The sequence below is a fragment of the Globicephala melas genome, chromosome 16 (assembly GCF_963455315.2).
Source record: "Globicephala melas chromosome 16, mGloMel1.2, whole genome shotgun sequence".
NCBI lineage: Eukaryota > Metazoa > Chordata > Mammalia > Artiodactyla > Delphinidae > Globicephala > Globicephala melas.
Window position 1 is genome coordinate 5,200,080 of NC_083329.1, and position 20,940 is coordinate 5,221,019.

General features: G+C 51.4%; 1 protein-coding gene across 3 annotated transcripts in view; it reads right to left on the reverse strand.

The window, feature by feature from the left end:
- DOCK1 (dedicator of cytokinesis 1) overlaps positions 1–20,940 on the reverse strand; it is a 523,633-nt gene that overhangs the window by 417,672 nt on the left and 85,021 nt on the right. For all 3 annotated transcript variants that reach the window (XM_060286253.1, XM_030832075.2, XM_030832074.2), the window contains 6 exons: positions 14,982–15,107; positions 10,148–10,272; positions 8,557–8,655; positions 7,548–7,620; positions 2,045–2,148; positions 1,312–1,495 (listed from right to left, as the gene is read on the reverse strand). In XM_060286253.1, the coding sequence (XP_060142236.1) occupies positions 1,312–1,495; positions 2,045–2,148; positions 7,548–7,620; positions 8,557–8,655; positions 10,148–10,272; positions 14,982–15,107 (711 nt within the window). The remainder of the gene's footprint in view (positions 1–1,311; positions 1,496–2,044; positions 2,149–7,547; positions 7,621–8,556; positions 8,656–10,147; positions 10,273–14,981; positions 15,108–20,940) is intronic.

Genomic DNA, 20,940 nt, shown 5'->3' on the forward strand with positions numbered 1-20,940 from the left:
CCATATCCAGAGGGTAACATCTGACCTACGGGGTCATCATTCCTATAACCCAGTCTCAAGCCAGCACCCGCCTTGCTGAGAGCATGTTCCCTGGGCACTAAACTTGCAAACTCCCTACCCCTCCCCGTGCGTTCACGGAACACAGTGACCCAGGGAAGGGTTTCCGTCTGCTCATGGAGGTTACTAGAGCAGGCAGTGAAAGTCTGATCAGGACCCGCACTCTCCACTACCACGCAGGGCCTTCCAGATGACAGGTTCCTTCTGTCCTGTGATCAGCCTGTTAAAGTCCACACGATGACTGTCCCTTGAGCCCATCCGAGACTACTGCCAAGCTTTACGGACAACCCCCGGGAACACGATTCACGACAGCAACCGACATTAATAATCAAAATCCGTATCAGTGGCTGAGAGGAAAACATATTGGATTTTCAAGCTGACTTTCAAGAGAACGTGAAGCTACTCTGCACGGCTGTGAGACCATCACACTTGGTGAACTCGATTTTTCAATGTAAGATCTGTGCAGAGGACCCTCTGCCTCGACCAGACAGCGTGGTCTGAATCAGGAGTGCCCTGGCCGCACGGCCATGCCTTGCAGAGGCTGCAAGCCCGAGGGAACAATGTCGAGCACCCGGGCCGCAGCGTGGGGACACTGGGCACCATCTGATGCTGCATTAAGGTCGCACTTTGGTGTGAGTGCATCACCAAGGGGTGCCTTATCTCGCTGTCAGGGGGACTGGAAATGTCGTCAACACCAACTTGTAAAACTAAAGGTAACTGGTAATTATCTCAATGAGTAGCTGAGAGAGGGGAAGATCCAAGGAGGGTAGGGGCCTCACCCCCTAGAGCTCCCGTAGCCCTCAGACAGCCCTCTGAGGCAGGCATTATAGCCAGGGTATAGATGAGGAAAATGAGCTCAGAGACTCTAGTTCGAGGTCATTCCCAGGGTTATTAGCACAGGGCCAAGGCTCAAGTTCAGGGCTTTGGTCTGACTCCAAATTGTGTGGATTTCTCCCTTCCCTTGGCCAGAAAGCTTTTTTTTTTTTTAAAGTAAATTCATTGCTTTCTCTCTCTTTGAGGTTCATCCTTAGCATAAAATCAGAACGTGAGTTTCAAAGCAGAACAATGTCACCCTCTCCCTCTCTCCTTGTCCAACAGCATCCACACGGGCCATTACGGAGGGAAGGTGTGAATGACTCGCCGGCAGGCTTCAGGGACCTAAGGAAGCCTCCTCCATTCAGCAGGGAGCACGAGAAAGATGGGGTTGAAGGAGAAAAACTCCAGGGGCGAACCCGTTTCTGGCCCCAAACTCACCATTCTGGGTCAGTTTGGTGGAGCACACGAGAGTTGAGATCTGGAAGGAATCTTTGCTGATGGTGCAGCTCCCAAGACTCTGCATGCTCTTCCCCGTCGCCGAGTGGCCCTTCTCTTCCAACTCGGCTTTGGTGGACGGCAGGCTCAAGTACGTGCCGGCGTCTTCCAGCTTCTTCGCTTCGGCCTGTGGGTTTAATGATGCAACAGGTCAAATACAACTGACAATCCCGTGCAATATTTTCTACCCCTTAGGATCCTTAATCCTTTTAACCATCATGATATTTGCTCTTTATCATTTGCTAAACCACTTATTTTTTTTAACTTTTTATTTTATATTGGAGTATCGTTGATTAACAGTGTTGTGTTAGTTTCAGGTGTACAGCAGAGTGATTCAGTTATACATATACATGTGTCTATTCTTTTTCAAATTCTTTTCCCAACTAGGCTGTTACATAATATTGAGCAGAGTTCCCTGTGCTAAACTGCTTATTTTAATGATTTCCCTTATTCCTGTAGATGGACAGAGGATTTTTTTAAACAGCACTTAATGTGTTATTGTGTATCAGCTTCTCTCCTCAGGGACAGCTGGTCATCTGAAATGTTCATTTACATAATTAAATGTTGCTAGATAGCAGTGTTCTCACAAAGATGGGAAATGTCAGCTCAGGCCAGGAAGCCCAGGAAGACTTGAAACAGTCAATATTAGCAACACTGCACCAACAGAAGAGAGTACCTTATAGACAATAAGATCATGTTCCCCGTCTCTTAGGGTAGTCCCATCGTAACGCATCAGCTTTACAAAAGCGAGTGCGAATATCTTCTCGGATTTATCCTTAGCTGCAACGGAAATTAATAATCATTTTCTACTGCCATCACGACAAAAAAGAACATCATAAAATGCGACAAGGGCTGCCTTTCTGAAAAAAATTACAAAACTGTTCTGACAGATGTTAAAGTAAACATAAACGGAGATATAGACAACGTTCACTTATCATAAAAGGATCAGCTGTGCTCAAACTAATCTGTAAATTCAAAGCAATTACAATCAAAATCTCATGGGAGAGCTTCCTTGTGAAACTTGAAAACTGATTCTACAGTAAAGGACCAACAGTAGGAGGATGGTTTTGAAAAGGAACGTGGAGGAAAGCCTGCAGTACTAAAACCCAACAGGAACTGGAAAGTGGTAACAATGAAGATGGTGGGTTTTTAACACAGGGATTCACAGACCAGTGGGAACAAACAGGGCATGAAAACACAGGCCATTGCAAGTGACCACTGGAAGGGGCAGACCCGTCAGAGTGTCAACAGGGACAAACAAAACAGATGGACGCTCACCTCACACCCTCCACAAATATAAGTCCCAAGTGGACTAAACACCCTACTGTGAAATGTTCTCTTTGGCAACAAAGTCCTTCCCCCAGAATTAGCATGTGAGACTCATTCTCTCACTTCATTCAAGTTTCTGCCAAAGTATCACCTGCTCTGAAGTGACCAGCCTGCCTAGAAGAGCAAATGCCTACCCTGGTCAGTTCTTCATAGTCGCTATGGGCTGAACTGTTATGTTTTGTTTTGTTCAACAAAATTCTTATGCTGAAGCCTAACCGCCCCCACCATGTGGCTGTATTGGAGAAAAGGCCTAGAAGGAGGTTCTTAAGGTTAAAAGGTCATAAGGGTGAGGCTCTGACGCTATACAACGGGTGCCCTTATAAGAAGGGGAACAGACACCAGAGTGGTCCCTCTCCGTGTGAGCTCACAGAGAGAAGGCGGCCGTCTGCAACCTGGGAGAGGGTCCTCACCAGAACCTGACCATGCTGGTACCCTGATCTCGGACTTGCAGCCTCCAGAACTGTGAGAAAGTAAATCTCTGTTGCTTAAGGCACGCAGTCTATGGTATTTTGTTATGGCTGCCCAAGCAGATTAAGACAACAGGTTACCAAGAGATTACTACCAGATTACCAAGAGATTACCCAGCCTGTAGGGTGTCTGTGCATGAGAAAGGGCCAGGGGAGGGGGGAGACGACGTTTATTGTTAGTTTCATCCACTGGGCTTTCCCATGCAAAAGACATTGTGTATTTTTTCACTGCTATTTCCCCAGTGCATGAAATAGTGCCTCTGCTATATAAGTTAGGTACTCAAATATTTGTTCTAGATGGGGAGACGCCAACAAACAAGTCCTTTCAGGGACTTCCGTGGCGGTCCAGTGGGTAAGACTCCGTGCTCCTAATGGGGGGCCCAGGTTCAATCCCTGGTCGGAGAACTAGATCCCGCATGCATGCCGCAACTAAGAGTTTGCATGCCACATCTAAGGAGCTGGTGAGCCACAACTAAGACCTGGTGCAGCCAAAATAAATAAATAATTTTTTATTTTTTTAAAGTCCTTTCGGATAACAAATAAAACAAAAATTGGTGGCTTGTTAAAGCGCGCTGATGGGAACAGGGACCACCCAGCTGGATGGCTGGAAAAGGTCTCTCTGAGAAGACCTTCCTGATGACGTATGAGCCAAGATGTAAACCCTCCAGGAAAAGAGATGGCCAAATACGGAAGCCCTAAAGTGGGACCAGCCTGCCTTGCTTGGGGACTAGAAGCCCGTGTGGCTGGTGAGTGGTAGGCAGTGAGAGCTCCAAGGTGGGCAGGTGCCAGATCAGGTAGAGATAGATGAGGAGTCTGGACTGAAGAAATGGATTTGTGATGAATTTTTCAAGATGTAAGCTGAACACAGCACGGAAACACTGAGTTTCAGGGCTAGAAAAGACCTTTAAAATTATAGATCCCATGGGCTCCCCTGGTGGCGCAGTGGTTGAGAGTCCGCCTGCCAATGCAGGGGACACGGGTTCGTGCCCCGGTCTGGGAAGATTCCCACATGCCGTGGAGCAGCTGGGCCCGTGAGCCACGGCTGCTGGGACGCAAAAAAAAAAAAAAAAAAAAAAAAATTATAGATCCCAGATTCTCTTTTTGGAGATGAAAGGACAGAGGTTGAAGAGCATACATCTGCCCACCTTGAGTCAGGGGCTCAAAATATTTGCTATAGGACATCACTGCCTGAGATACCACGTCTCATTAGTCTTTGCGTTCCTGGTGTCCATCGGGTCTGGCACACATTAGGTGCTCAATAAATGCTAGCTAATTAGCTGGATGAACGACTGACCAACCAAAGCTAAAGGGAGGGATAAAAGCAAAAAATATGTACTTCTAGAAATTGAAAGAACTTTGTGAAAGGGTTCTTAGAAACGTAAAACTCAGTGTTCAGGTGAGAAGGAAGAGATCCTTTTAAGTTTGGGCTGACATGAAAAAAATTAAAAACACATCTCTCTGAAAGCAGCTGCAGTTCAGGACACGTGAGCATATCTGCCAGCAGAAGGCTTCCCCTGGCCCTACTCTTCAGTAGCACACAATTGAAAAGTGCACCTTTTATTAATATTCTGCATCTTCACACAGGGGATGGACTGCATTTGTGACATCCTCATTAGCAGCCATTATGAGGCAGACAAGAAATTTACAAAACGTCAGAGGCCACAGAAGAAGGCCACATGCCCCAGAGGGCGGGCAGCGCTGGCGGACCCAACCAGCCCCCTGCAAACAAGGGAAACTCGGCTCCTGGCAGGCCGGCCCCAGAAGCCACTCATCTGCCCGCATCCACACAGAACACCAGCTGATGCGTTCGGAACGGCTAACAAGCGGCAGCAGAGTGTTAGACGGTCACACCAGCGCCAAATGTCCCAGCCCCAAGGACAGCTCCCGGTAGGAGAAATCCCCTCACTTTCTTCCACTTGGGGTAAAGAGCGCGCATTTTGCCTGGGGCGGCGGGGAGGGCATGCAGCGTGGCCTTCCTCCCATTTCTGACCCAGAGCATCTGCAGACGAGGCCGCGGCACGGGCCCCACTGGCCCCCACCCCGCCGGCAGCGGACAGCTCGGGGCGTCGTCAGCATCCCACTTGCAATGCTCGACACGTTCCCCAAACCCCACCAGCTGTGGCCGGGGAGACTTCATTAATTATGCAAATGTGTCGTGGGAGACCGGGTGATAGCATCTTGTCTATAATGAGTACTTAAAACTGACAAGAAAAACAAGGATTTTGAAAATTAAAATGCTACCAAAGAGATCCCTCTGCCCTGGTGTAATCTATTAATTAGAGAGAATGAGCTTGTTCTAAAGAGGGAGCGTGCTTCTGAGACAAGTCCCCTGTGCATTCTAGAACTCTGTCCTTGCCCTGCAACAGGGCTCCCCACCCTCTCCTCCCCTGCAGCCCATTCCCACCCCCGGCAGCTTCCGCTGTGCAGGGCGCTGGGCCCACCACACCTTCTGGGACTTGGCTGAAGACATACCTGCCCCAATTCCCCCAATCACCACCTGACCCTGCTCACCCTGCACCTCTGCCTAATGCATGCGACGCTCCCAGGCCGCTGCTCCGCACGTGGCTCTCGCGAGCCGATCTCACGCCTCAACCCAACCTAAGTCTGGCAAGAGGAGAACTCTCTGTGTGAGCTGTGTATACAGCAGGTGCTCAACACAGACCAAATGACAGCAGTGGCCTCGGTGCTCCCCAAAGGCAGGGGAGACACAAGGACTGGGGTAGGAACCAGAGGTCTTCCACTGACCATCAGGTGACTCTGGGCCACTGAGGTGGGGTCTCTGAGGCTCAGTTTCCTCATCTGTGATGTAGGAAGCGCCAATGATCTACCACATGGCATCGTGGTGAGGACTCATCTAAATAACGTGGTAAAAATACTTGCGCCAGGAGAGAGTAAAAGCACGATGAACACGTACAAAGAGGTGTCCGCATCCGTCCGAACATCTTATCCATCCACGTTTCAGCCGTCCAGGAGTGCCCACAGTTAGCAGACCCCAGCCCGCTGCCTGGTGGCCTGGATTTGGCCCGAAATGGGGCGGGCCCGGCTTTCCAAGCTGCCCAGACTTCACACCCTGCGCCTCCCACACTGCTTGGGCCCCGACCCCTTCTCAGCTGGCCCCTTAAGCACTGGGACAAGAGGAGGGGTGGAATGATGCTCTATCGCGCTCCCACCCACCCCGGCATCCTCCACACGCCCACTCACCACGAGGGCCCCGTGCTGTTCCAGACCCCTTGGCCCAGCCGCCTACTGGTCTCGCCCCGCGCAGGCACAGCCTCGGGCTGCCAGCCACACTTTCCACGCACCAGCCCTGCAGTCCTCGCGCCTCTTCAACCTCACAGAGCTTCTCACTGGTCCCACACGGGGGTCTACGTACCCCCAACTTCACGCCTCTGCTCACGTGTTCACCCTCCCGGCTGCTCTCCTGCACCCTTGCCTCTGCGGGCTCCACGCTCTGGGGAGGGCACAGGTCAGGCAGGCCCCCAGAAACAGTAAGGAGGGTAGACACACCGTCACAGCAGCGGTGGTCCTGTGGAGCCCTATCCTACGGCCGGCATCCTGCTGAGGGATCGGCAGCCCCCATGCATTCCCCTCCTCAGGCTGAAACATCTGTGAAGATACACAGAGCCAGGGCTGAGGTCCCCCAACCGCAGGGCTCTGGCCCCCACAGGCTGGTGGGTGACAAATGCGCCCACCCAGACCACCGTTCCCTCGATGCCGCTGCACACATGACCAAGCATCACTTATTTTCTCAAACCTTAGCCCACTGCCAGATGGATAGAGACCATGAAGGGCAGGGGGCGTATCTTCCTCTTGTGGTATCTTACTTAGTGTCTAGCACAGGGTGATGTCCTTAACAGACAGCGAATTCAACACAGGTAATGAGACAAACTTCAATCATCGATAATAAATCCTCCTGGAAGCTGACTGATTCAAACTTCTTTCCTCCCAAAGTCTCAGCCTCATGGCCAAGGCTACACCAACGTGGACGAGAAAAGGCAAAGCCAGAGCTCCAGGCACCAGCACCTGCCAGCAAAGCCAGAGGTTTTCAACACCGACGCAAGAGCATCAAGAGTAATTTTTGAAATCTAGGTATTAGATCTCAGTGACTTTTCTGATGGACGGGGCAGTATTACAAGCCAAAGGGGAAAGAGGAAACCCAAGGGGTGAGCAGGAAGGAGCGGCACCTCATCAGACAAATTTGAGAAGAAACTGAAGATCTCCTGGGATCAACTCAATCAGAGTGGACAGCACTCCACGGGAGCAGGTTCGCGTGGGCGCGGAGCTGAAGTGTCAAGACCTCACTGTGTTACAGTAGCCACGTTCTAGAACCATCCAGAGTAAGTGCATGATAAACACGGGATAACGAAGCGTGTGGTTACTCACAGTCCTGGGACGATCTATGTCGGAAGGTAAACCGGAGGTGACTGCGGTTCACGTCCTCAATGGGGATGGCCACCTGCGGAATAGAGAGAGAAGCTGAGCACCTTTAGGAAATCTTCTCGCTCCATCAGCGTTGTTCCCCTGGAGACATCCTGGACCACTCTACGCTCTTCTGCGCTGCAGGGAGAAGACACCATACGCCTCATCCCCGGTATGACTGTCCCAGAAGCAAATGCCCTTTGAAAATTTATACCAGATAATACTGTCCGGGATGCCAGGCACACTGGACAAGGCAGCCGAATTTGTTTTTAAATGTGACCCTCAGTGTGAAGAGTCTATGTTTAAAAGTTACCATTTTCGATTTTGGCCCCGATTCGGAGGTGTCTGTATTCCCTCTACGGTTGTAGGGACCCGCCCTCGGCTGCAGCGAGAAGGCGGTCCCTTTGTGACTTACAGTAAAAGGAAAAAGACTTAATACCTGCTGCCTTTAAGCCGACTGTCCCTAATAGCTAACATCTGTATTCCAAAGCCAGCCGCTGGCCTGGTGTCCCAGTACCCAAGCCCGTGCGTGGTGTGTGGGCTGCGTGCGGGTATCCGCGGGCTGCGTTAGGAGCCGCAGAGCACTGAGGCCAAGGGAACAGGACGCATCTCTCCAGCGATGCCCTCCGTGTATTATCATCTCTATTTTCTTCCATTTGGTGTAAAGACAGCATGCCACACATAAAACAGACCCGAAAGAGAAAGACAATTGCTATCTTTAAAGGACTCTGTATTTGTCTCCAGGAAAGTCCTGGTTTTAGGTCCCAAAGGAGATGAGAGTAGATGTAAATTCCAAGAAACACCAGCATGGTTCCTTAGCAACCCTAAAGGACTTTGTTGAACGTGCCTTGGGGGCTGGCGGAGGGTGTCCACGGTGGGCAGCCCTGGGCTGGGCAGGAGGCGGGAACTTCCTCAGGGTAGAAATGAGCATTTCATAATCAACCCCATGGGAAAAGGACCATGCAAATGATACCTTAACCGTCTCAAACCAGCGCGGCTGTTTCACTTGGTAATAAATCACGGACTTGTATTCTGAAATAGCTTCATCACCAGCGCCCGGGAAAATCACATGCTTTAAAAGAAGAGGCATAAAGAGATCGCATCAGCCCTCACAGAGTCTGAGGCTGCATCCATGTCCCCCAACCCCCCACCCGGTTTGATGATCCAGAAGGAGCGAGGGCCCTCGGGGAACACCAAAAACCCCATGGCCCATGGAACACCTCCCAGCAATGGAAGAACAGATCTGGCTGGAGCCAGCAGCCAGCAGAAAACCTTGCTCACAGATATCTAAGATCTTCATGGTTATGCGGTATATGGGGACGCTACTGTCCTCCATCCTTCGTACCCTTACCCCTAATAACTTTCACCCTGGACCCGCAGCAAGTTGCCTGACTCGGCGGCTGGAGTAAAGGGCTACAGACCAAAAAGGAGGTGGCAGCACTCTGTCCCTTCTTTAGCCACAGACACTGACCACTCGCCTCTACGGAGAGCGAGACCGGTAAAGCCCAGGGGAAAAGGGCAGGGACACTGGACACAGGCCACCCAGAGAGAAAGGATGCCACCCACCTCCTGGCGCAGCTGGGCCTCAGGAGCACCCACAGGGCACTGCTCTCGGCCACGTGGGCCCAGGGGAGCCCAGGCTGCAGCCACGGGCCAGAGAAGCAGCTGGCGGAGGGCCCCAGCTTGGGCTCAGCCTCCAGTCCTCAGAGAAGCCCGCAGCCTCTGAGCACTTCCCAGGGCACCCGCAGGCTGCTGTGACCACGCAGGAGGAGGTCTTGGTAACCACCACCGAGCAAAGCACAAGGCTCAGAGGCCCCGATTCACAACCCAGTTCCACCTCTCATGAGCTCTCTGACCTTGAGCAAGGTGACTGATTTCTCTGGGGCTCAGTTTCCATCTGTCTCAAAAGATGCTAATAACAGTATCTGAACTTCTAACGTGATCATTCGCCCTCTGAGCCGCGGGTTTACACCGGCAAGTGGGACCCCAGGATAGAGTTTGGAAAAGAAGGTGGTCAGTTGGACTTCCCTGGTGGCGCAGTGGTTAAGAATCCGCCTGCCAATGCAGGGGACACAGGTTCAAGCCCTGGTCCAGGAAGATCCCACATGCCGCGGAGCAACTAAGCCCGTGCGCCACAACTACTGAGCCTGCGCTCTAGAGCCCAAGAGCCACAGCTACTGAAGCCCATGCGCCTAGAGCCCGTGCTCCGCAACAAGAGAAGCCACCGCAACGAGAAGCCCGTGCACCACGGCGAAGAGTAGCCCCCGCTCACCGCAACTAGAGAAAGCCCGCGCGCAGCAACGAACACCCAACGCAGCCAAAAATAAACAAATAAATAAAAATAAAAAGAAGGTGGTCAGGGCCCCAGGGTCGTCCTGAGACAGGCCGGCTGCTGGGACCCGGTAGAAACCAGCCCTCTTAGGCAAGGGAAGAAAAGGAAGAAAAAGCAAACGCTCTTCCCCAGAAATGAGATTGTGGCTTTTGGCATCCTGCAGCAGAGCCAAGGCGCACACTTGGGAAGTAAAACTTAAACACTACAGGTTCAACTTTGCAACAATCAATACCTCCAGTCGTTTTCCATCTTCATCGTAAACAGACACTGTAACCTCAACATTCTTTGCCGTCGTTTTGCTTCCTTTATCAAAATCTCCTTGAACTAATGTTACGTAGATATCGTTTCGGACATCACCTGGGGGGAAAAAATTACACCTTTAAAACCAATCCATAGGGCTTCCCTGGTGGCACAGTGGTTGAGAGTCTGCCTGCCGATGCAGGGGACACGGGTTCGTGCCCCGGTCCGGGAAGATCCCACGTGCCGCGGAGCGGCTGGGCCCGTTGAGCCATGGCCGCCGAGCCTGTGCGTCCGGAGCCTGTGCTCCGCAGCGGGAGAGGCCACGACAGTGAGAGGCCCACGTACCGCAAAAATAGAAAAAAAAAAAAAAAAAAACCAATCCATTATTCACAGTGTAACTGTGATTTCTGCCATTCCTAGCAGAGTATCATAAATACTGTATTAGATGATTATGAAATATTTTCTACAAAATAGCGTCCGCATTTAACAGCATGACAAAGGCAATTTTCATCACTATAAGACTTGCAAGAAAGAGGAAAACGTCAGGGCCCCTAATTATCTGCTTGGTGCTTCACGTGGGCAGAGGAGCTCTTACACTTCATGGGCAGCCCATGCCCAGGGCAGCTCGAATGCTGTCAGTGGGTTTGCGCAGACGCTAGCCCCCCCCCAACCCCCAGCATCCGTGGCCCACTGCAACCCACATCGCCACCCCTTGTTAGGGCATGGCTGCAGTCATCTGAGGCTCAGTAGCCAAGGAATATCCCAACACCCACTGGCACACCAAGGATAACCAGCAATACTGGCCTCCTTTTCGTTCCACTGAGGAGTTGAACAAAAACAGTATCTGAACCCCAAGCCAATGTCCTGAGTTGACACTTAGGATCAGGGACTAGGGATGGGTCAAGAGAGAAACTTTCTGCAAAGAATCCTCTCTCTTCCTGGCAGGCAGTTGTCAAGATCCTGAACGGGGACACAGGGAGCAAAGCCTCATACATTTTTTAAGTGAGATGGGCCTTAAACTGTGCCCCCAAAAATACCACCACACACACACGCAACAAGTGAGCTCGAGACGCTTCCCCCTCCTGAGAATACACAAAGCCCCTGGTAATGGTCCGACTGGGAGAACTCTGCAAGCTTCATCAGCAACATGATTTAGAGGAAGCATCGCTACGCTCTGACGGCTGCTCTGCTGTCTGTCTGGCTGCCTCAACAGTGTGGCCAGGAGCAGCAAATGACCTGCTCTGGGCAAAGAACAAGGATCCCCGAAGAGAAAAAATCCCCTTGCTTTCTTGTTTTTCTTTTGCTTTCTAGACTGCTCTATTCTGGCTTTTAATGTATCCAACTATTAGATTAAGCTTTCATTTAAAAGTCATTATTGTAATAATCCCAGCGGGTTGCTACCACTGCCACAGTAGCTGCTGGAAAAGAAGTAGGGCTGTGATCGCCGATAGCGACCACGGAGAAGTTAAGAAGGATGGCGTACAGGGCTGGGGGCAGGAGGCAAGGCTGCCGGTCCAGGACCTGCCGCTAATTAGCTGTGTGACCTCAGACCAGTCACTTAACCCCCAGGCCACTCACCACTAAACGGCCTGATGGATAAGGCAGGGTAGTCTGTACAAGGGCTCCGCCTGAAAATTCTATCAAAGCACCAACGCCATAATCAAAAAGGGCCACAGCAGCGTCACACGGGCCTCGTCAGCCAGAGAGGCAGCATGCGCTGGGCAGGGAGGCGGCCGAACCTCAGGGTCCCCTCCTCCTATGGGCCTAGGGATGCTGACTCCAGCCCAAGAGTAAGACCCAATTTATAGGAGGTCGATACCCCCGATGGGCACTCACTCACAAAGGGGTCTCAGCAAATGCCTCCCGGGCTACAAGGTTCTCATTCTGGGGAGGAAGGAGGCTGGAAGCAGATACAGGTGGCCCATCCAAGCCTCCAGCCGCCTTCCCAGCTCCGGCGACAACTCTGCTTCCCCACCAGGATCCTTCAGAAGGACCTAGGGATTCCCAGCGGGTCATGAGAAGGTGGGAGAACCAGCAACAGTGACACGGCCGGCTCTCCCACCGCGCAAAGGAGATGCACGTCTCCATAAACACGCGTATACGAGAAGGCACAGGTTCTGCGAGGCTGAAGGCGGGGGTCTGAGAGAGCCCCCCCAAAGGGTAAGGTGCGGTGCTCACAGCCTCTCAGTGGTCACTCAGCCACTGAGGATGTGGGGGACTCACTCAAGCCGTGCTTGCTCGCTATGGGAAGCCCAACCCCAGACTCAGGAGATGGAACAAGCCAGCTGCACAGTTTTCCCATGCATCTATCATGAGATTACCTTAGAGGTTTAGACTTACTTTTTAAGTCTATCAATTGTAAGGGAGGCACAGGCAGTGTGAACCAGAAGTTTCCCAGGTTTCCCTTTGCACACGAGGGCCTCCTCAGGTCATCCAAGATAAATGCATGATGTCAATGACGTTATCCTCATCTACAAATTTGCACCTCGAATCCAAATGCAAACAGTATGTCCACTCGGAAGTCCAAGTTAATTAGCTGCATATAGAACAGCCTTGACTCATACAAGCAATAGGTGTTCCATCGTTTCTTAACTTGCCGAGTGTCATGCTTACCTCCTCTACAGGTGAGACTGGCAAACATTCAATCTAGCTGATGTTAGATGTCTTTCCTATCGTTTTAACAGACAGAGTAGACAATGACCCACAACAGCCCTGAAAGGCAGAGGGAGCAGAAAGAACATGTCCCTAAAATGCCCTAAAATCAGCGAAGCAATAATGCTGAGGCACACTGAGTGCCCAGCTCTCCCTGTGAACCTACAGCGAAGCCCTGTACCAGGAGGCTGCAGGGAAGCACCGACCACGGGGTGCTTTGGCCCCGTTTCCACTGCTCGTTACCCGTGTGTCTTCAGGCTGTGGCTTAATCTTGATGGGAATTAGTTCAACACCAATTTGTAGGCTTCCAAGATCCTTATATGGAATCAAGCTAGATTAATGGGAGCAGTATTTGCAAACCAAAAGGTATCCCACGGTTATCAAGGATAAAGATTCATGCTTCCCAAGATCTCGTTGAGAATCAAATCAGATGATTAATATGAATGTCACTTGGAAACTGAAGGCATATGTAAATATCAGAGGTTAACCTTAACATGGGCTCTCATTACCAGTTTAATAAGCGTAAAACCCATGGTTGGGTTGGGGCGATACTAGTGTGATCCCTAAAACACACTGAGCGGGTAACAGGTGTAAACGTTCACAGGCTTCATGCGTGGAACCTGCGCATCCGCCCTGCGGCAGCCTTTGTGTTGGGCCGTCACTTTCTGCTCCCCCTTCCTTCTTTTGATCAGATGTCTATCCAGACATGTGTAGTGTGTCCCTGTCTCCCTCATACAGCCCTGGCAGCTGGGAGGAGCTGACCCCTTCCAGAGGTCCCTGTGGCCGATGTGCATACGTAACCACCATCGCCGTCCGGGGTCCCCAGGGGACCTGAGCAGTCCAGGCCAGATGACGCTCGGCCTGCTTGTTTGGAAACGCTGGGTGGAAAGCATGTCGTCTTCTTCAGGACACTGGGATTTGGGAAGAAGATGGGCGCCAGCAGGACCTGTCCCCAGAGGATAAAGTCAACACGCAAAGGAGACAGCTCAGCAGAGGGGGCTGCAGAGAACCGGAGCCAGTGGTCCAGGCTGACCTGGCAGCAGGCTCTGTCCCTTTTCCTCATTCACATGACCGACAAGTATCCTCAGGGTGTGGCCATTTGAGCTGGCCTTGTGTTTTCTGTTACTTACACCCCAAAGCATCCTAACTCCAACCAGATCTGTAGGTAGGAATTATTATTATTCTTGTTCTTCAGAGGAGGAAACCACAGCTAAGGGAGATCGGCTAACTTGCCCAGGGCCAGGGAGGGGCAGAAATGATATTCATACCAGAGGGTGGGATGCCTGCACTCTCGTTTCTGGGGCCAACGGATGGGGTTCAAGGCTGTGGACCACTGTGGTGAAGAGACATTTAACCCATAACCTACCAAAGAGGGTTATTTTCAAAGCTTGGAACATAAGAGGGTATATTTACCCAAATTGTGCTCCCTTCATTTTGAACACATTCTGGATAATTCAAATGCTCTTATAGGATCGTAAGACGGGCCCAGGACTATCATCGTGAACGTACGTTATTATCGTAAAGGAGTCGCCTTAGTCCTACCCAACCATCATAATCAATCCGTTCCTCAGAGCCTAAAAGTGAATTCTGCACAGCTCTCCAAACGGTCCCCTGTCTGATCACCCCCTATCACATTATTAAGTATCACCCGACCAAACGCATTCAGTCCTTCAGCCAGGGTGAGCGAGACGTCAAACGTCCATTCTTCCGTTCCAGACACTGTGGGCAGAAGACAAATTGCAGGCGTCCTGATTAAGGGCAACAGCAGAGCACGGAACAGCGGTGCGTTTGATTATGATCATGATGGCGTTTTGCCCAGCTGGCGGCAGAAACCCTCTCAAGGTCTCAGGGCTGGGTCTCTGGCCGATGCTGTTTCATTTGCTTATCCCTGTTACTGTATCACCAGGAGTCGCTCCACACCATCCCTCCAGGGTTATTATAACCAAGAGAAACCTCCTCCCCTCGGCCTGACCCCGGGTGCTCGGCTGTCACGCTGGCCGCAGCTCCTGCCTGCAGGAATGACCCAGCGCCACGCAGGGCTTTACACCCTCGACCCTCTGCTTCCCTGAGCTCCTACCTAAATGTTGCTCTTTGCGGCCAGCTACATAAACCCTCCCAATGCCAGCCGCATGCACCCCACGCTCAGAGGGGATAAAGGATTCATCCGTTCTTACCAGGCATGATTATCTCCGGAAACCCCGTTTTCCGAGCCACTGCTGTGGTCCTGTCCACCAAATGAGGAAATTCTTTTCTTATCTGATGGATATCTCCAGGAAGTAATTTCAATGTTACCCACAAACCTAGAAAAGCAATGGATGCATGAGTCGCATTTTATCATGTACATCTTTATATCTTGTACATTTTTAGAAGTTTTCATGAAATCAATATCAATAAATGAGCAGCTTTTAATTCACAACGCAATGCCTTAAGAGGAAGTGTGGGTGGATGAGAAAGACAGGAGCGGGACCAGGGAAAAGGTGCCTGGCACAGATGCCCGCATCTGATTAGCTGGGATGCAAATCCCACACTGGAGGAGCCTAAGGACATAACAGCAGTTACGTGCTACCTCTGCCTGGGACTGATGACTCTTTTGAGTTGATATACATTGAAGACAAATCAGAAGGTAGCATTCTTCTGGAAGGGGATTGAGAAGGCTATCATTTTCCATTCTCCCAAGAAGAATGACAGCGGGAGAGGATTCAGGGGGTAAATTCGCAGCTTCACAAACCCACAAAAGTATCCAGTTGCTCAGCGGCACCCGTGCTCCCGGGAAGGGGAGCCGCAGAACACAGGGCTGGGGACCACCAGCGGGCCAGCCACACGACTGGGACAGCGGCAGTCAGGGCAGCCCCGTCCCTCTGTTTCACAATGTCACAGCAAAGTAGCAACTAATGCTCTGGCCACCACTCAGCTCCTTTCTCCAAGGGGGAAAATGAAGGCTTTCAAACCCTCTAAAAGAGGTGCAAGGATGCCCGAGAGAGAGCACGGTGTACCTGGGAGGCGTGTGTGCCCTGCCCTCTGTCCCCCGCTCCACAAAAGCTGACGCATTTTGTATAAAATGCTCCAGGAGCAGCAATCAAACAATAAGAGGGTAGAAAGCCAACACTTAACAAAGTCAAAGGCAGGACACAAAGCAGTCGCTTGGCTCCGTCAGTGTTTGCAAGGACGTGCTCCCCTAGGGAGGGAGGGGCGTCACTATCAGTCGGCAGGTCGGGGTCTCCATCCTTGAGATTCTGGGGGCCTGGCCTGCTTGCTCTCCTCTCACTCAGCTCTGCGGAACCCCACCTGCCCATCAGAACATAACAGTACCTGTCCTCACTTACGTGACTATTGTGTGTGTGCCCACGTGTGTATGTGTCTGTCTGTCCAGCTGTCCCTCCTCTAGATGCACGCTTCTGGGGACCACTCACCACTGTTTAGCTCAGCACCCTGCACTCAGTAGAAGAAAATGGGAAAACTACAGACCTTGTTCACAAACAACTTTCATTCTAACTGGACCTGGAAGACAGCTGATGTGGACACACAAGGAACACACCTGAGGCTGCTCCTGCTGCGAGCGGCTCTGCTGAATTAAACCTCACGCCTCACTTCCTCCCCCTCCCCCCTCCAGCCCCCTCATCTCCCAGCAGCTGGCCTGTCCTCTGCAAAGACTTACACAACTTGTCGTTGAGAAAGTCCACGGTCACTGATGACATTTTCTTCTTTACCAGCCGGTGAAAGCCCTCTCCTATTGCCAACTAGACTGTCCCTCTGATTTATTCAAAAGTACCTAATGTGCACCCACTGTGTGCCAGACACACACAGGGCACTGCAGACACAGGGCAAAGACTCACCACACCACTGCCAGGGGCTCAATTCTATTCCATGAGCCAAACACCAAGGGTGTCTCTGTGAAATACGTGCCTACAAAGAGCTTTCTAAAGCACACGTGGAGACCGCGCTCCTGGGCGTCACAGAGGCTCCCCTGAGGAAGGAACATTGTGCTGAGATCTGAGGGGTGATGAGATGCTAAATAAGGGGGTTCCAGGCTGCAGCCCCAAGATGCAGACAGAAGAGGCGTGGGATGCGGCTGGGAAAGCAGCACAGACCTGACCCCAGGGCCTGTCGGCCGTGGCAGGAGCTCTGGTCCCCACCAAGGGGCCCGGGGGAGGAGTCCGACCAGAGTCTGACCTGACAGGGCTCAGGTGGCTGCATGGGACTGGGTAGCTGGGAATTTAGAGTGAAGTGAGGACCCCAGTGGAGAGACCACTGCAGGAGCCCAGGCGGACCCTGGCAGGACCTCAGCACCGGGGGCGGGGGTGCTGTGAGCAGCATCGGGGTCATATCAGAAGTGAAGGAAGGAGGGATGGAGGGGGAGTGGCTCTCAGAGATGGCGACAGTCCCGGGCATGACCAAGAGCAGGTGCTGGCACACCCTGCATCCCAGTGGAGACGTCCTGAAGGGTCAGAGCACAGAGGGAGGAGAGCAAGAAGACGCCCGTCCTGTGCCCAGGAGAGCTGCTGACATTGAGAGTCCACACGAGGAAAGAGAAGTAGGCGAGAGTCAGGGGTAGGCAGAGGGCAGAGAAAAAAGAAAACCAGGTGCGGGTGGCATCAATGTGGCCGACGGCACAAAATGCAGCCCGAGGAAAGGGGAGTGTCTGCAGCACGGGGCAACCAGGGTGGGCCTCAGCAGGAGCCCTCCTGGGGGAGGAGAGGGGCAAACGCTGCTGGGAGAAGGACAGAGAAGTTACAGGAGATGAAGGGCGGACAGCAGGCGAAAGATTCCACTGAGAAATCAACAGTGGAGTCAAGAGCTAGTCAGTACAGAGACAGAGGGAGAATTTTTTGTTTGTTTCCTTTTCTTTTCTTTCTTTCTATATTTTTCCCCTTTCTTTTTAAGATATAAAATTCCCGACCATGAGAGGGACAGTTGAAGAATTAGGAGAGAAGCATAACCAATAAAAACAGGTCTCTAAAGAGTCGTCGGGGGTAGCACCCCAGCAGGGACATGTGTATCATTGCTCAGGATGTGCACTGCACAAGGCAACTAGCAAAGAAAGGCAAGTGGGAGCTAAATCCAGCCTGCACTCTGCTCACCAAGCTGTGTATCCTGGCAGCGATACGTCTCCCCACTCACCCAGAGGACAGACCATCTCTTTCTAATTCACACAAAAGCACCACAAGCGGGACTTCCCTGGTGGTGCAGTGGTTAAGAACCCTCCTGCCAATGCAGGGGACATGGGTTCGATCCCTGATCCGGGAAGATCCCACATGCCGCGGAGCAACTAAGCCCGTGCACCACAACTACCGAGCCTGCACTGCAAAGCCTGAGAGTCACAACTACTGAAGCCCGTGCACCTAGAGCCCATGCTCCGCAACAGGAGAAGCCACAGCAATGAGGAGCCCACAACGAAGAATAGCCCCCACTCGCCACAACTAGAGAAAGCCTGCGCGCAGCAACAAAGACCCAACACAGCCATAAACAGATAAATAAATAAATTTACATTAAAAAGAAGCACCACAAGCTGGCACAGCTCCAGGCCTGTAGGATGAGTGAACAGACGGACCCTTGGAGTGCCGGGCACCTAACCCCTGGCTCTGTCCTCCAGTGGAGCAGACCAGGGAAAAGGGACGCTCACAGAAGTACAAGGGGAATTATCACTGCACGTGACACTTGACATGAACCTGTTCCCTGCTGGGGACACCAGGACGCAGCTAAATCTTAGGAGTCTGAGTCCCGAAACCTCCCAAAGGAAGGAATATCTCCAGAATAAATCTAACTCGAAGACACTTTTCAAGGACTTGCAGGACGTGCTGAGATAATTATTTAAGAGCGTAAAAGTAAAGATGTCTTTCCAACACCTTTGCTTTCTCACAAGTACCAGCTTGCTCAACTAGCTGATGAACCAGTAACTTGGTGACACAACTTGTTATAACACAATTTAAACACAGAGATTAAATTTGCCCAGTTACGTTGGGTTTCCAACACTTTCCTCAGAGGAGGAAATGAGGCCAATTTTCAAGGGAAAAGTGTATTTAAGTTGACTTTTGCTAAACCAGAGTAACTAAACACAAAAGGGAGTATTAGCATATGCTATATTTCAAACAACAGGAGCAGACGTCTGGGGGTGGAGGAGGACTCACCGTCCACATAAAATACCCAGCGCCTCTGGGTTCAGAATAATTTGGGCTAAATATAAAAGATGTCCATTGCAACAAGTAAACATGTAGATGTTAACCTAAACTAGGCCAAAGCCTGGAGACCAGTTCAGAAGGGACAGGCCATGTCCCTCCAAGTCCCTTCCACAGCTCTGTGCACTTGACTGTGTGAACTGATGGGTCACCATGGATGGAAACATGGGGCTCCACTGGGCAAAACTCCGCAAACCTAGCAGCTCGCTCCGTGCTGCATTCACTGGGCCCCGGGCCTCTCAGCTCTCCCTGTAATGCACTGAAATAGGCCTGAGAGTGAGCCCTGGCGAAAGGTCACTCCATCACTTCCGGTTCAAGGTCAACCTGAGCCAGTGATGTGGCCCAAGGGCATTTTGGTTCAGGAAGGCACCAACGGTCCCTCTGAAAACAATCAATGTTCTTGTCACTTAGCTCTCACTGTGACCTGAAAGCACCCCTCCTCCCCCCAGAGTTCAAGGAATCGGGGTCCCCTGGCAACAGTCCATCTCTGCGACACAGATTTTGGCCACAATACCAGTGAGACTGACAGAGGAGGGCCACGGGTCCTCTCTGTGAGCAAGTTCCTGCTGGCCGGCCACCAGTCTCCACTTTCCCTGCGTGACTCTGTAATAAAAGTGTATCAAAACTCTGATGACTTTGCAAGAGGAGCCGGGGGCCTGGGGCCTGGGGCCACTGCCTCAGAGCGCTCTCATCAAACAGCTTTAATTGGATCTCCCTGCGGTTTTCAGTTAAAGTGCAAATTGGGAGGGCTGGTAATTTATGGGAAGACGGGTCCTGGGTCAGCTGAAAATTCTGTCTAGAGAGGCCACGATTCATTCACATTTTGGGTTGGGGTTTTTGTTTTGTTGTTTTCCAGGGAAGGGGGGTGGTTCATATCAAAAGAAAGCCAAAAAAGCCCCTGCAGAGGGATGGGGGCTGTTAATTCCTCCAGGACATTCTTTAGGTTTGATTCACGCTCTCCCTTAGAACAGTGGGAAATGAATCAAGATAATTGTTTCTTAAAAGTCTGGTGACATAAGGTAACTAGACAATGAAGCAGGTCTGTTCACCTCAGCTCTACTGAGTTTATGGTTAAGTCTGCATCTAATCAAGGACTGAGGAATGGATATTCCCACGGGTGCTAAAAGCAGCCTCAGGTCGGAGCAACTCAGAAGGTGACTCCCCCAACTTCCCTTCCAGCTGGAAGCGGGGCCTCAGTAAACACTTGTTTTCCGGCAGCCCTCCTGGCCAGCCGAGTGCCAGCTGTCACCAGCCCGTGGTGACTGATTCATCGCCTCTGCCAACAGAGGGTCAGCCGCTGGGAAACTTGTCAGCGTGGGATTAAAAACGATGACTGCAGGCTGGGGAGCAGGGGAGGAGAAATCCCCTCGATTACAAAACTGAAGGGGAGCCAGTCTGCGAAATGGAGCCACTATCTCAGGGGTACGGGGTGCGAGAGCCCCGGAAAACAAGGTGGCAGTGATTAGTTCACAACACGAGTGAGAGAGAAAAAACCAGCGAGAAGAGCACGTGGGGAGGTGGGTGATGTTGAATGTCTCTGTGTCTCTAAACAGCAAGGTGAAATCACAGGCAGTGGACAGTTATTTTCTTCTCTTGTGAAGTCATTCAACTGTTCTGAACAGAGGAGGTGACTGGAGAAGTCTGAGGAAAGCAAACAGAGGAGCTGCTTCCAGTCCTATCAACCCCGGGCTCTTTCCAAACATTTCATCGTATCCTAGTCAGTTTTCTCCTCTCATCCAGGAGCTTGGCTCTCAGCAATGTTTACAAAGATGATCGGCAAGATAGCCCGGAGATGGAAACAACCCAAGTGCCCATCACCGGATGAAGGGATAAAGAAGATGTGGCACATATACACAATGGAATATTACTCAGCCATAAAAAGAAACGAAATTGAGCTATTTGTAATGAGGTGGATAGACCTAGAGTCTGTCATACAGAGTGAAGTAAGTCAGAAAGAAAA